This window comes from Sus scrofa, chromosome 1 (assembly GCF_000003025.6).
Source record: "Sus scrofa isolate TJ Tabasco breed Duroc chromosome 1, Sscrofa11.1, whole genome shotgun sequence".
Lineage (NCBI taxonomy): Eukaryota > Metazoa > Chordata > Mammalia > Artiodactyla > Suidae > Sus > Sus scrofa.
In genome coordinates this window covers 83,137,442-83,151,601 of record NC_010443.5, presented here as the reverse complement: position 1 = coordinate 83,151,601, position 14,160 = coordinate 83,137,442, and the positions used below count along the sequence as shown (strand labels likewise).

At 43.2% G+C, this 14,160-nt stretch overlaps 1 protein-coding gene across 3 annotated transcripts in view; it reads right to left on the bottom strand.

Annotated features, from left to right (window-relative positions):
• UBE3D (ubiquitin protein ligase E3D) overlaps positions 1–11,123 on the bottom strand; it is a 155,387-nt gene extending 144,264 nt beyond the window's left edge. For all 3 annotated transcript variants that reach the window (XM_021091912.1, XM_021091918.1, XM_021091928.1), the window contains exons 1-2: positions 10,700–11,123; positions 2,076–2,272 (exon numbers count right to left, since the gene is read on the bottom strand). In XM_021091912.1, the coding sequence (XP_020947571.1) occupies positions 2,076–2,272; positions 10,700–10,776 (274 nt within the window). In that variant the 5' untranslated portion in view covers positions 10,777–11,123. The remainder of the gene's footprint in view (positions 1–2,075; positions 2,273–10,699) is intronic.

Here is a 14,160-nt window from a genome sequence, read left to right as displayed (position 1 = left end):
CGCTAAAGACAGTGAAAATATCACAGGAGCCAGACTCCCAAGGCTTCTTCCCTGCCCACCAACAGGTACGCTCAGGGCCTCTCTTAGTCTGTTTCCCATCTCGAGGGCCCCTTCTTCTTTCCATGGTTATTTGACAGTCATCCTTAGGTACCCTACACCACCTCAGCTCCAGGATGTTTCTTTCCTAAAACCACCCTGCCCAACTCAGACAAGTTATTCACTAACCTATGACTTGAGCAAAACTCTCTCTCCGGGTACAACCGCTATGGAAAACAGTATGGAGGTTTCTCAGAAAACTAAATATAGAACTACCATATGACCCAGCAATTCCACTCCTGAGCATATATCCAGACAAAACTTTCATTCAAGAAGATACATGCACCCCTATGTTCATAGCAGCACTATTCACAATAGCCAAGACTTGGAAACAACCTAAATGTCCATCAACAGAGGACTGGATAAAGAAGATGTGGTCCATAAATACAATGGAATACTATTCAGTCATAAAAAGAATAAAATAATGCCATTTGCAGCAACATGGATCCAACTAGAGATTCTCATACTAAGTGAGTAAGTCAGAAAGAGACAAATACCACATATTACTTATATGTAGAATCCAAAATATGGCACAAATGAACCTACCTAAAGAATAGAAACAGACTCATGGACATAAAGAACAGACTTGTCGTTGCCAAGGGAAAGGGGGGAGTTTAGGGTTGGTAGGTGCAAACTATTACATTTAGAATGGATAAGCAATGAGGGTCCTACTGTATAGCACAGGGATTTATTTCCAGTATATATACATGACTGGATCACTGTGTTGCACAGCAAGAAATTGGTACGGCATTGTAAACCAACTGTGCTTTAATAAAAAATAAATTAAAAAAAAAAATCACTCTCCAGCCAAAAAAAAGGAAGGAAATTACAAAAGCTGGGATAGAGACATCTCCTAAAGGGCTCCTCAGTACAATCCTGCAGAACCCACCTCCACCCACCATGGGGCTCCAAGCAACTCAGACGAAAGGCTTAGTCTCCATGGGACAACAAGGAAATCTCCTCCCTCTCTGAGAGTGAGCATCACATCAGTCTGTTGCAGCCTCTGTTTCTACTTCTTACATCATTTTTAATCCTCCCAAACATATTACTCACAATTAGGGGGACAAGGAACCAATAACGTTATTCAGTAAAGTATTCTGGGAAACATGTCTACCTTCTTATTGAATCCATGTGCCAATAACAAAATGGAAGTATAATGGGCATAGCAACAAAGTCAAATTATTGCATCAAACTCCATTTCCAAATCTTTACACATGCTGTTCTATTTGGAAAGTCCACCTGATAGATTATTCCATCATTAAGTTCTCTGGTAGAAGACCACCTCATCAGAGCAGCCTTCCCTGACCCTCACCCACCCCTCGTCACGCCCTATCCCACTATTCTGCTTTAGCTCTGTCCTCAGCACTTAGCTCTGTGCCCACAAAACTTGTGTGTCCCTTATCTGTTCCCACTCAGAGTGTAAGCCCCATGAGGGCAAAGATCTTCTAGGCTTGTCCATTTCTGTAACCCTAGCACCTAGATCGATGAGCTAGTATTTGCTCAGTGAATGAATTTCCATGTACTGCTTTCAAACAAGCTGGGTATCCCAAAATTGCCATCTGCTTTTCATCTTCCCATAAACCCTATGAACCAGGTTAACTTACAATTAAAGAAACAATTCAGGGAGTATGTGGGAAGTGTATGTATCTTCTGGCCAACTTTGCTGTGAACCAAAAACTGCTCTAAAAAAAATGCAGTCTATTAGGAAAAACCGAAAAAACAAAAAAATAAACAAACAACCCCTCCACCCCCCCAAAAAAGCCTCAGAAAGGCTAAGTGACTTGTTCCACTACCTGCAACTAACAATGGGCAGAGCTGGGAGAAAAAAAAACCCTAGATCTCCTGGACCCCCAGCTCTTTCCACACGGCTGATGAGCAGTTATTTTCACCTGGGAAATCCTCATCTTTTCAAAGGAAAAAACATTGCCTTTGATTTATAATTAAACACACACAGAAACAGGAACGCTAGTGCCACTCACCTGTACAGGGCTCTGCCTGCACTTGCAGCCGCAGGTGCAGCCCATCCCCAGGCACAAGCTGCAGCCCGCGGCAGGAGGACGGCACAAGCCTGACCTCTGCTGGAAGCTGGAGCTCTGTGCAGCCTCCGGGGGTTTTCATCTGGAGCCAGGATGGCATCACAGAAACATCCATGGGCAGAAGTCCTTCTTTTGGATCTCTGGGAATTACAAATAACACACAAAAAAAATTATTTCTCATGGATGAAAACCGCATGATGAAAGAAAGAAAAACAACCAAGGAGCTCTCTGGCCCTCTTCAATAAGGGACAATAAATAAATTTAGTAACTCTTCCATAAATTTAGTAACTCTCCCAGAAAAGCAGCAGTGAACTTGATAAAGGAAACCCCTCTATACTAGGTTTCCATGTGGTCAGAGAGTACTTTTCCTTGTATGTTTTTCATTCTTGCATCTTCTCCTTCATGGTGACAAGGCATTTTTAAGCATGTACTTTTTTCCACTGCTAACAATCCTGAGTGCTAACTCTCTCCTCCCTCCAAGGCTTTGCCCATATACTCAAGCCTGGACCTCCACAGGGTTGTGCCTGGAGCCACTCTGCTGCACAGCCTGCCATCTCCTTCCCCACATCCCGTGTCTCCTCCTACCAGTCTCCCCACTTGGGCTTCTGTGAACCAGCATGACCTAATGCTAGTCTGTCATGCATCATGCACTTGACCTTGAGCGTATTTGGGCCAGAGAATTCAACAAGGCAGGGTAAGGAAGTGGCTTTATTCACACTGACATCCCTTGACCTGAGCTGAGTTTGTACCTTCATCCATTCAGTGCATCTTTGGTGAGGTCAACAAGGTGCCAGGTACTGGAAATATGCTCTGACATGGTGTTTTCTCAGTGCCACATCCCCTTCAGAAGGGGGTAGGCAAGTAAACAGGGATGATCAAGGGAGCGTTAAAACTTATTCATCATAAATACAGGGGGCTATGGAGGTACCTGGAGAGAGGCAATGACTACCACAGGCCAAGCACTAAGTAAATGTTACGTGAATAATGAATGGATGAGTCAGTGAAATATTCTTGCTCCTGAGACCAGAATTTCAAGGATGTTTTATTTAACATTCAATAAATTAGAATAAAGCAGTGGTATTTGATATACAGGCCAGGATTATGTGAAACCAAAGGTACAGGAGAAAAAAACTCCATCAGTTTTTTTTTCCCCTTTAGGGACGCACCCTTGGCATATGGAAGTTCCCAGGCTAGGGGTCAAATTGGAGCTGTAGCTGCTGGCCTATGCCACAGCAATACCAAATCCCAGCCACATCTGTGACCTAAGCCACAGCTTATGGCAACATTGTATCCTTAACCCACTGAGCGAGGCCAGGGATTGAACTCACATCTTCACAGAGACTATGTCAGGCTCTTAACCCACTGAGCCACAACAGAAACTCCTTTTGTCGATTTTAAAGAATAAAAAAATGACAAGAAGTTCCCTGGTGGCTCAGTGGGTTAAGGATCCAGCACTGTCACTGCTGTGACTCAGGCTGCTGCTGAGGTATGGTTTGGATCCCTGGCCCTGGAACTTCCATATGCTACGGGCGCAGCCAAAACAATCTAGTGAAAACAATCTAGAGATGCACGAATAGCAAGCATGAAAGTATTTACTGATCCAACCCACTATAAGCACAAATGACCTTGTGGAGGCAATCAAGGGTGAAACACTGGACTGTTCCTATCGTGGCGCAGCAGAAATGAATCTGACTAGTATCCATGAGAGTGCGGGTTCGATCCCTGCCCTCACTCAGTGGTTAAAGACCCAGTGTTGCTGTGAGCTGTGGTGTAGGTTGCTGATGAGGCTCAGATCCCGTGTTGCTGTTGCTGTGGTGTAGGCTGGCAGCTGCAGCTCTGATTAGACCCCCTAGTCTGGGAACCTTCATATAGCACAGGTTCAGCCCTAAAAAGGAAAAAAAAAAATACAGTTGCTGTCCATCAGGCACCCAGAGTACAGAAGAGGACGAAGATATGTAGAAATGATACTTGGATGAAGCTGAAACGTGCTTAAGCGGTGTAACAGAGGAGCAGAGCATCTGGACTCCCTCCTAAGTGCTGACAACAGGGACAGGCCACCCAGCCAGTATCACTCAAGCATGGAAGGTGGGCCATCTGCTTGAATGTCATCCAAGTAGAGAGGTCATACCATGTGTGCAGGTGTCAATCTTCGTTAGGCCTCTCACTGTGCCTCAAAAAATTTTAAGACTGCTTTCTGGCTAGTTCCTCTTCAAAGCATGTGGACCTGTACTTAACTGGCAATACAGAACACCAAGAACCTGAGCCTCTTTCAGGGGACACAGCCTCAAACTTTTAAGTCAAAAGGCTAGTTCTTTTTTTTTTTTTTTTTTTTTTGTCTTTTTAGGGCTGCACCCAATGGAGGTTCCCAGGCTAGGGGTTGAATCAGAGCTAGAGCCAATGGCCTACACCATAGCCAGAGCCACGTCTGTGATCTACACCACAGGTCATGGCAACGCCAGATTCTTAACCCACTGAGCAAGGCCAGGGATCCAACCCACAATGTCATGGCTGCTAGTCAGATTCATTTCCTCTGAGCCATGATGGAACTCCTTAAAAGGCTGGTCTTGAGAAATGATGTTTAAGAAATAATAATCCTCTAAAGCAGATGTCTGAACACTTTTTACAAAAAGGCTAGATGGTAAATAGTTTCGGTTTTATAGACCATATATGGTGCCTGAGGCATAGTCTACTTTTTTTTTCCCCTAACAATCTGTTAAAAAATGTAAAGCTCATTCTTATCTCACAGGCTGTACCAAACAGGATTCAGGTGAGGTCTGGCCCATGGGCCGCAGCTTGCCAACCACTGTTCAAAAGATACACAATTTGTTCAGTTGGCTACTTCTTCAGTGATTTTCAAACTGGACTGTGCAGTTGGCAGTTGGAAGTGTCTCAAGGGAAACCACTGGGTTCCTAAGTCCCTTGGCTCCTCCCACCCCCACCCCCATCCCCACAGGCTTATTGCCCTTTCTCACCTTCCCCTGCCTAAAGAATTCAGCCAATCCCATAGAACAGAGCAAGGTAGGCATCTCTGCAAAGGGTGGAGTTCAGAAGCCTGCAGTAGATGTGAGGGACCCAGCCACTAGGAGGGCCACCCAGCAAGGATGTCAGGTTGCAAGATGGGGGAGGGGGAAACATGAGCAGGAGGGTGCAGCTCAGCATAGAGTTTCAGAGTCCATCTTGGTCTGCTCAGGTGGTTTCAGCAAAACGTCACGGACTGGGTGGCTTAAACAACAGACATTTATTTCTTAGAGTTCTGGAGGCTGGGAGGTCCAAGATCAAGGTGCCACCACAGACTCCGTTCTTGGGAGGAGCCCTTGTCCTGGCTTGCAGAGGCCATGGTCTCACCATATATCCTCACAGGGCAGAGAGCTTTGGCATCTCTTCTAATAAGGACACCAAGCCCATCATAGTGGCTCAACCTGCATATTTCACCAAAACCTAATTATTTTCCAAGGCCCCAGATCCTAATACCATCATGTTGGGGGATGGGGCTTTAACAGATGAATTTTGAGAAGACAAAATCATTCAGTCCCTAACAGAACCGAGGCGGGTGAGGGGAGTGTCAGTGTGGGGTAGAGGGAAGGGAAGTGTTAAGGGATGGCAGCAGAAGATAAACTGCATGGAGTGGAAGTGACTAAGTAAATCCATGTCATAAGGAGGAGGGAATCCAGGGTTCTCACTGTGGGAGAACAGTTACAAAGAGAGAAAGGGAGAAAACCAGACTGGATCCTATGATTGTAGAATAGAACTTGAAATACTTGGGTGAAGTCCAATGCATACGAACAGATACGCTAATAAATACAGATGTATACTGTATGTGCATAATGTTTATAAACACACATACACATGCATACATAAACAGCAGACATCTATCACACACCCTCTAGTTTTGTCTACTAGTGGGCCTGAGAGAAGTGACACCCCAATAGTAATGAGCACACTTTGTGCCCAGATCTGGGTTTCTAAAGATCATTTTCCACATCAAAACAAAACAATGAAACAAAACAAGGTTCCTTGGAAAAATAACTCCATCCAGGGCTGGGACAGGAAAACAATGAAATGAGCCTGAACCTGAAACATCCCAATGTTGAGGGTTGCGTGCTGGTTAAGGAGAAGAATGTTTCTTATTTGTAAGAAAGTCACAGCAAGGTATACAGGAGTGACAACAACTTATCCTCCAGTTTGAGACTGTTCTAAAACAGAGTTTTATAGACTAATTATCCACACCTCTTATACTTGAGCTTTTGTCACTATTCCATTGCATTCTTTCAGGTGTCACACCCTGTTTGACTAGTGAGTAACTTCACATCTCATTTTGAGTTGAGCTAAAGTCCTTTCAATGATCTGTAAGATGATTCATTGGTGATGGATAAGAGGCGGGGAAAATTCCAGGCATTCTGCAAACCAGTGGACCTCACATTGGTAGTTTGACCTCATCTATGGTGAAAGTACTTACAGCACAGGAATCAGTCAAAGCTACAGATCCAGCAGGATTTTTGTCTGTTTCTCCAGTTTTCCTGAGAGCAAGCCATTAAACGTTTCTCAGGACACAACTATAAAACTCCTTACACGGAGTTCCTGTCGTGGTGCAGCGGTAAAGGAATCGGACTAGGAACCATGAGGTTGCGGGTTCGATCCCTGGCCTTGCTCAGTGGGTTAAGGATCTGGCGTTGCCATGAGCTGTGGTGTAGGTCGCAGACGCGGCTTGGATCCCGTGTTGCTGTGGCTCTGGCGTAGGCTGGCAGCTACAGCTCTGATTAGACCCCTAGCCTGGGAACATCCATATGCCAAGGGAGCGGCCCAAGAAATGGCAAAAAAAAAAAAAAAAAAAACTAAAAAAAAAACCTCCTTAATATGTGCTCCCATGCCCACCCATGCCTGTCTGAATTAGGCACCCTGCATACTTTCTGTTCTCTCAGAGGGAAATGCTCTTCCACTGGGTTATCACGTTATTCCAAACCTCACCCCTTCCAGCTTATCACTCTAATGTTGCTTTCTCATTTGGAATAAGGGGTTGGAAGTTTTTCTCCCTACCCTTTTTGTGTTTTATTTTTTTCTAGCTACATATCTCTATTCACTATGATATATATATCTGGGTATTTTCTGCCCACTTCTTGCCCACTGCCACCATTAGATTGGTAAGAGAGTGCTCAATGAGAGCAAGTATTTTTGCATGTGCTATCGTTACTGTGCACAGCTATATACCTCGCACTTAGAATCTGAGTTTTGGGCCCTAGAATAGGAACTTCATAAACATCTGTGGATTTAATAAATGAATAGCCAAGATTTATCCAGGAATGCTAAGATGGCTTAACAGAAATGTATTTCTCTAACGCAAGTCACAGATGTAAAGATTAAAGGAAAAAATATGACGATCAAAATACATGTAAAGAGTAAAGGAATAAATATGACCATCAAAATACATGAAATCACTATAGTAAATAAAATATCTATTCATAATGAAAACCTTTAGTAAACTAGGAGTAGAAAGGAAACAATGCAAACTACCAAACCAATTTGCCAACCAGTGTCATCACATCTAATGATGAAATGCTAAAAGTACTTAAGATAGGAAAAGAATAAAAAATGATATCATTTGAATTAACTACAAATAGACAAAAAAAATTCCAATTAAAATGCAGAGATTGTCATTATGAATTTTTAAAAACTCCACCCAGTATATGCTTTCAAATTTTTACATATAAAGATACAGGTTGAGAGTAAAAGGGTAGTATAAGACATACCATGCAAACAGTACAGTCAGCTGATTTCTGACAAAAGACACTGAGTTATTTCAATGGAAGAAATGACAGCCTTTTAACTAATGATGATGGAAAAACTGGGCATTCTTATAGAAAAAAATAAACTTTGACCCTTACATTGTGCCAAATACAAAAATTAACTTGACATGATCTAGACCTAAATGTAAAAGCTAAAACTATGTAACTCCTAGAAAATAAACAAAGGAAAAAAATCTTACAACCTGGAGGAAGGCAAAGGTTTCTTAAGACACTAAGTATTAAAAAAAATAATGCAGGGAGTTCCCATTGTGGCTCAGTAGGGTATGAACCTGACTAGTAACCACGCGGATTCAGGTTTGATACCTGGCCTCGCTCAGTGGGTTAAGGATGGCATTGCTGGGACCTGTTGTGTACGTCAAAGATTTGGCTTGGATCCCCAGTTGTTGTGCCTGTGGTGTAGGCCGGCAGCAGCAACTCCTACTGGACGCTTAACCTGGGAACTTCATATGCTGCAGGTGTGGCCCTAATTAAAAAAAAAAAAAAAGGAAAAAGGAAAAAATGCAAGAGAGAAAGAGAGAGAAAGGAAGGGAGGGAGAAAGGGAGGAAGGAAGAAAGAAAAAGAAAGAGGGAGAAAATAAACTGGATTTCATTATAATTTAGATTTTTCTGTTCATCAAAAGACACTACTGGAGTTCCTCTTGTGGCAAATCAGGATTGGCAATGTCTCTGCAGCAGCAGGATGCAGGTTTGATCCCCAGCCTGGCACATGGATTAAAGGATCCAGCGTTGCTGCTCTGGATCTGATCAGACTGGCTCAGATCTGATCCCTGGCCGGGAACTTCATGTGCCAAAAAGAAAAAAAAAAAAAAAGGAAAGAAAAAGAAAAAAAGATACTTAAGAAAGTGAAAAGGTAATTTATAGATTGAGAGAAAATATTCACATGCACAAGTATAAATGAAAAAATATTTTCAGACTATATAAAGAACTCTTTATGTCCAACAATAAGACAAACAACTTGATAGACGATACTTTAGAAAGGAACACATGTGAATGACCAAAAAGCAAATGAAAAGGTGCTCAACATTCTTAATCAGGGAAATGCAAATTAAAGTGACAGTGAGATGCTAATTTATACCACCAGAATAGCTACAATCAAAAAGACTGACAACAGGACATGCAGGCTAGAAAGTGAAGCTGTTGGAATTCACTTGTTTTTTCCTGGTGAGAACTGGTATAATCACTCTGGAGAACTGTTTAGCTGTTTCTCATGCCCCATCTACCCTATAACCCTGCAAAAATACTTATACAAGAAGATATGAAAGCTTTATTCATAATATGCAAGCTCTAGAAACACACAAATTATCCAGCAATAAAAGAATGGCTGCATGAATTGCAGTATATTCATAAGGCTGAAAACTACTCAGCAAGAAAAAAGAATGGCCTATTGAAATGTGCAGTGACATAGATGAAACATAGACGAAAAGAAACATAGATGAAAAGTATGGCCTATTGAATTATGCAATGACATAGATGAAACAGTAATGTCAGAAACACTGTTGCAGGAAAGCAGCCAGAAACAAGCACATACCTTACAAATCCATTTATACATACTTCAAGGAACGGCAAATGAATCTTTGTTGAAGGAAATCAGAACAGTGGTTGCTTTTATAGGGTAGGGGGACTTAGTGATAATGCTCAACGGCCAAAGACCACTAGCAGCAAACAAGAAATCCAGCAAAATTATGTTTAACTTTCTTAAACAAGGAAGAGTAATTCAGGGAAAGCATGAAGGACTCCTTTGATGAGCAGAAGATGGTCTTGTTTAGTTTTGTGTAAGGTTTGGGCTCTGAGTAACTTTACAAGGTGCATTTGAATTGGACCTGCAGCACTTATTTGAATTCATAATTTGGGGGGGGGGGAGGAAAAAGAGAAAGAAAGAAGAGGAATAAACAGCATCCTTATTTCACAATTGAAAACATTCAAATTAAGGATTCTAATTTGGTGAAGAAGCTAGGATTTGAATCTAGTTCTGCCAATCAACCTCAGAGTGGTGCCTTGTCATAAAACTTTCAAGATTCTAACATCCGATTTACTCTATTTGAAACAGTGGTTACAAGGGAATAATGGAGGTACCATATACTACCAAACAAAAAAAAGAGAACATTTCCCTAATAGTTTCTTGTTTGTGTAAATAATGAAGAGCAAGGTAAGGGCTTACAGACTTCTCATTGGAACTCGGAATACGAAAAACAGAATGAGCTCCAATAAGAAGCCTGAAACCTGTGTTCACTGAACACGCTTTTACTGAACGAGTGTGTCGGTTTCTCTGCACACAGAACAATTTGGGGAGGAGAAAAAAAAACCCGGAGTTTTATTTACAAAAAGGGAAGCTTTCACATTGGAACAGATCGTATAACGAGGATTCCAAAGGGGCAAACCAAGCACGTTTGGCACTGTCTTTGTTGGAAACGCAGGGCATAGTCAACGACTTGAACATTAGGGATCCTCAAACTTAAGTGTGCCTCTGGATCCCAGGAAACGTGTTGAAATCTAAGTTCGGATTCAGCAGGTCTGGTGTGGGACCGAGACAAGGCATTGCTAAAAAGCTCCCAGGTGATTCAAGATTGCCAGTGGAGGTGGCGGAGGTGGGGGGTAGGGGAATGAGGGCGCAGGGATGAGGTACTCGGCTTTGAGTATCCCAGAAGCTCAAAGCATCTGGAGAAACAAACTCAAAATTCCATCCTTCCGAGGGAGGCGGAGCCTGCCCGGCAGCAGAAAGGCGTGCCCCGCTGCGTTGGGGAGCCCACACGCCACAGCCCGCCTTACCCCAGGATCAGCAGCGCGCTCTGCAGCTGTCTCCGCACCTCCAGGAACACACGCACTTGCGCCCCAGCCGCCGCCATTGCGGGCGACCAGGGCCCGGGGTTCGCAGCGGCAACACGTGCAGCCCGAGCTGGAGCTGCGGCGGCAGCGGAGGTGCCGGCGTCGTGGATCCGGAGCTCGGCTGCTCGACTACTCGCCAGCCCACAGCGCCACCAGACGGGCGGAGAGTGCGCCGCCTCGAGACTGGTTCTGGCGGTCACCGGCAGTTTCTGATCCGAGCTTGGGGGCTGATCTCTGAGAAACGTGGGCAGAAGAGCAGAACTACCCTCCCACTCTGTTTCTTAAGGGCGCCACCCGGTGCGTCAGGCTCCCTGGATATGACCTTCAGAGTAAGATCCCAAGTACTCTCCCTTGGCTAGTGCGGGTAGGGATGAGGCTGGACGAGAGGGAGATGATAGGCGGGCACTGTCATCAGGACTAAGACCCATCCCACACACACTTTATCTTGGCTTTGTTGTTATTTTTAATGGACTACAGCCTTTTTCTTTAATGAACGCTGGTCGGTCGTATTTTAGTTCTCTTCTGAGGCAACAGATGTCCAGAATTGACTTGGCATTGCTTCTAAATTTAGGCTGGATCGCTCCAAAATGGAAACGGTTGCAAAAATGTGAGATGTTTCCTGTTATCTCTGCTGTTATATCCAGTATCATGAAGCACAGGATTATGCATGTCTATAACCTTTGAAAAGAGGAAGATGAGAATGATTCCACATGTACATTTTCACTATTCACTTTTGCAAAGGTAAAAATTGACTCAGGGGAGTTGTAATTTATTTCATTGCTATTAGAAAATGATTTTGGAAAGTTTCACCCACTGAAGAAAAGGATCTAGTATAAAGTAAATAGTTATCATGGGAAAATATTAAAATATAAGGCTACAGTAGAATTATAATACGAATATATTTTTTAGAGCAAGAGGCTTTAAAAGAAAAACAATGTTCACTTGTATGCGGAAAAATCATGTTTATTGATGTTCTACTTTATCATTTTAAGGTTGTAATTACCACACACTAAACATATTAATTTCAAGATTTTCTAGGAGTTCCTGTCCTGGCTCAGTGGTTAACAAACCCAACTAGAATTCATGAGGATGCTGGTTCAATTCCTGGCCTTGCTCAGTGGGTTAAGGATCTAGTGTTGCCCTGAGCTGTGGTGTAGGTGGTAGACACCACATAGATCCCCTGTTGCTGCAGCTCTGATTTGACCCCTAGCCTGGGAACCTCCATATGCTGCCCAGTGCAGCCCTAAAACAACAAACAAAAAAAGATTTCCAAATGAAAATAAAGCCATGTCCCTCGAGGGGTACTAGATTAAGACAATTTTTCTAAAATATTTATATGGAGTTTTTAAAGCTCATTTTGTTTCACAAAATCCTACATCCATCAGAATTCAAATTCATGGATGGAGGTAACAACCCAATTAAAAGAATTAAATTTACTGGTATTTCATCACAACAATGGTGATGAAGGGTAGTGTTTTTTTGTTTTGTTTCTTTGTTTTTTGGGGGCTACACCCACAGCATATGGAAGTTACCAAGCCAGGGATTGAATGCAAGTCACAGCTGCAACCTACCCCACAGCAGTGGCAACCCTGGATTCTTTAACCCACTGTATTGGGCCGGGGATCAAACCTGAGCCCAGGCAGTAGGATTCTTAACCCACTGTGCCACAATAGGAACTCCAGGGCGATGGGTTTTTTTTTGTTGTTTTGTTTTGTTTTGTTTTTTGCTTGTTACGGCTGCATCTGGATCATATGGAAGCTCCCAGGCTAGGGGTCGAATCAGACCTACAGCTGCTGGCCTATGCCACAGCAACTTGGGATACAGCCGAGTCTTCGACCTATACCACAGCTCAAGGCAACGCCGGATCCTTGACCCACTGAGCATGGTCAGGGATCGAATCTGCATCACCATGGATCCTAGTCAGGTTCATTAACCGCTGAGCCACAAAGGGAACTCCCTCCAGGGTGATTTTTTTTTTTTTTTTTTTGTCTTTTTTGCCTTTTTTTCTAGGGCCACATCTGAGTCATGTGGAGGTTCCCAGGGTAGGTAGGGGTCTAATCAGAGCTGAAGCGCTGGCCTGCGCCAGAGCCACAGCAACTTGGGATCTCTGCCACGTCTGCACCTACACCACAGCCCACAGCAACGCTGGATCCTTAACCCACTGAGCAAGGCCAAGGATCAAACCTGCAACCTCATGGTTCCTTGTCAGATGTGTTACCACTGAGCCATGACGGAAACACCCCAGGGTGATGGTTTTGATGAAAGAAATTTTCCCATAGTAAGATACGGGGAAGTCATTCTGGCTTAAACATGATTTGACCTGAACTTAAGGTTAACCAATAGAGCCTATTCGTGGTCTATTAAATAAACATTGTACATCTGCCTTAACCATAAAGAAAATAATGCATTAAAAAAATAACAATGGCATAACTGTGGTTCAGGCATTCAAATGGAGCCAGGTGGCCATCGTGGATATGGCTTCAGACACATTCCTGTATCACTAAGAATCTGAATTTTCTAAACTATATCACTCAGACTCAAGGACACCCTCAGCCTTTCTCAAAACAACATCTGCTAGCAGCTGTCAGCTGCAACCTTATAGTCTCAAGGCCTCCCCTTATAAGTATACAATTTCAGAGCTGGACCAATCCTTATTTAACAAGGACCCTTCCTTTCTGCCAGCTCTAATCTTAATTCTTGACGAATAATTTACGTGACTTTGTGTCTTTTGCTGTTATAAGCCTCCAGCATTCTGTAGTCTGGTGGAACACAATTCAAATACATCTTCAGTCTGTGTCTCCCAGGCTATAGTCCTCAATTTGGCTTAAATAAAACTCTTTTCTATCCCTGTCATATATTAGTTTATTGATTATTTCCCTCCACAATGTCAACTCTGCATATCTCCCACCATTAACATCAAAGATTTTAGGTATTTAAATGCTGCCACATTATGTTGAAACATGTAACATTCTTAACACAGGATACCGTACATATTGATGTTTGTTTTTAAGGATTGTTATATTTTATATTTAGTCACACATTCTCAAGAAAAATCTATGATTTTTTGACCCGACATTTTAGGTGAAAGGAGGCAATCCTCCATGGAACTACATGATTTGGGGTTCTAGAATCAAAATAAGTTCCTAATATGATAACAACTATCTATCTCCTAACTTCGAAAGTCTTCTAACTTCTCTGGGCTTAGAATTAGTTAAGCAAAAAAAGCTGTTTTCGATTCCTAGCATCACGCGGAATTGGGATTGGCGCGGGCTGGCTGAAAATACCTGTTACCTCCCCTTCCATCCCCCTCCCTCAATAGGCGGCAGTGGGCCGCTTCCCCAACAGTCCGCCTGAGGGCGCTGTGGCGACAGCCAGCGCCGGGAGGCGAAGAACCGACCGGGGGC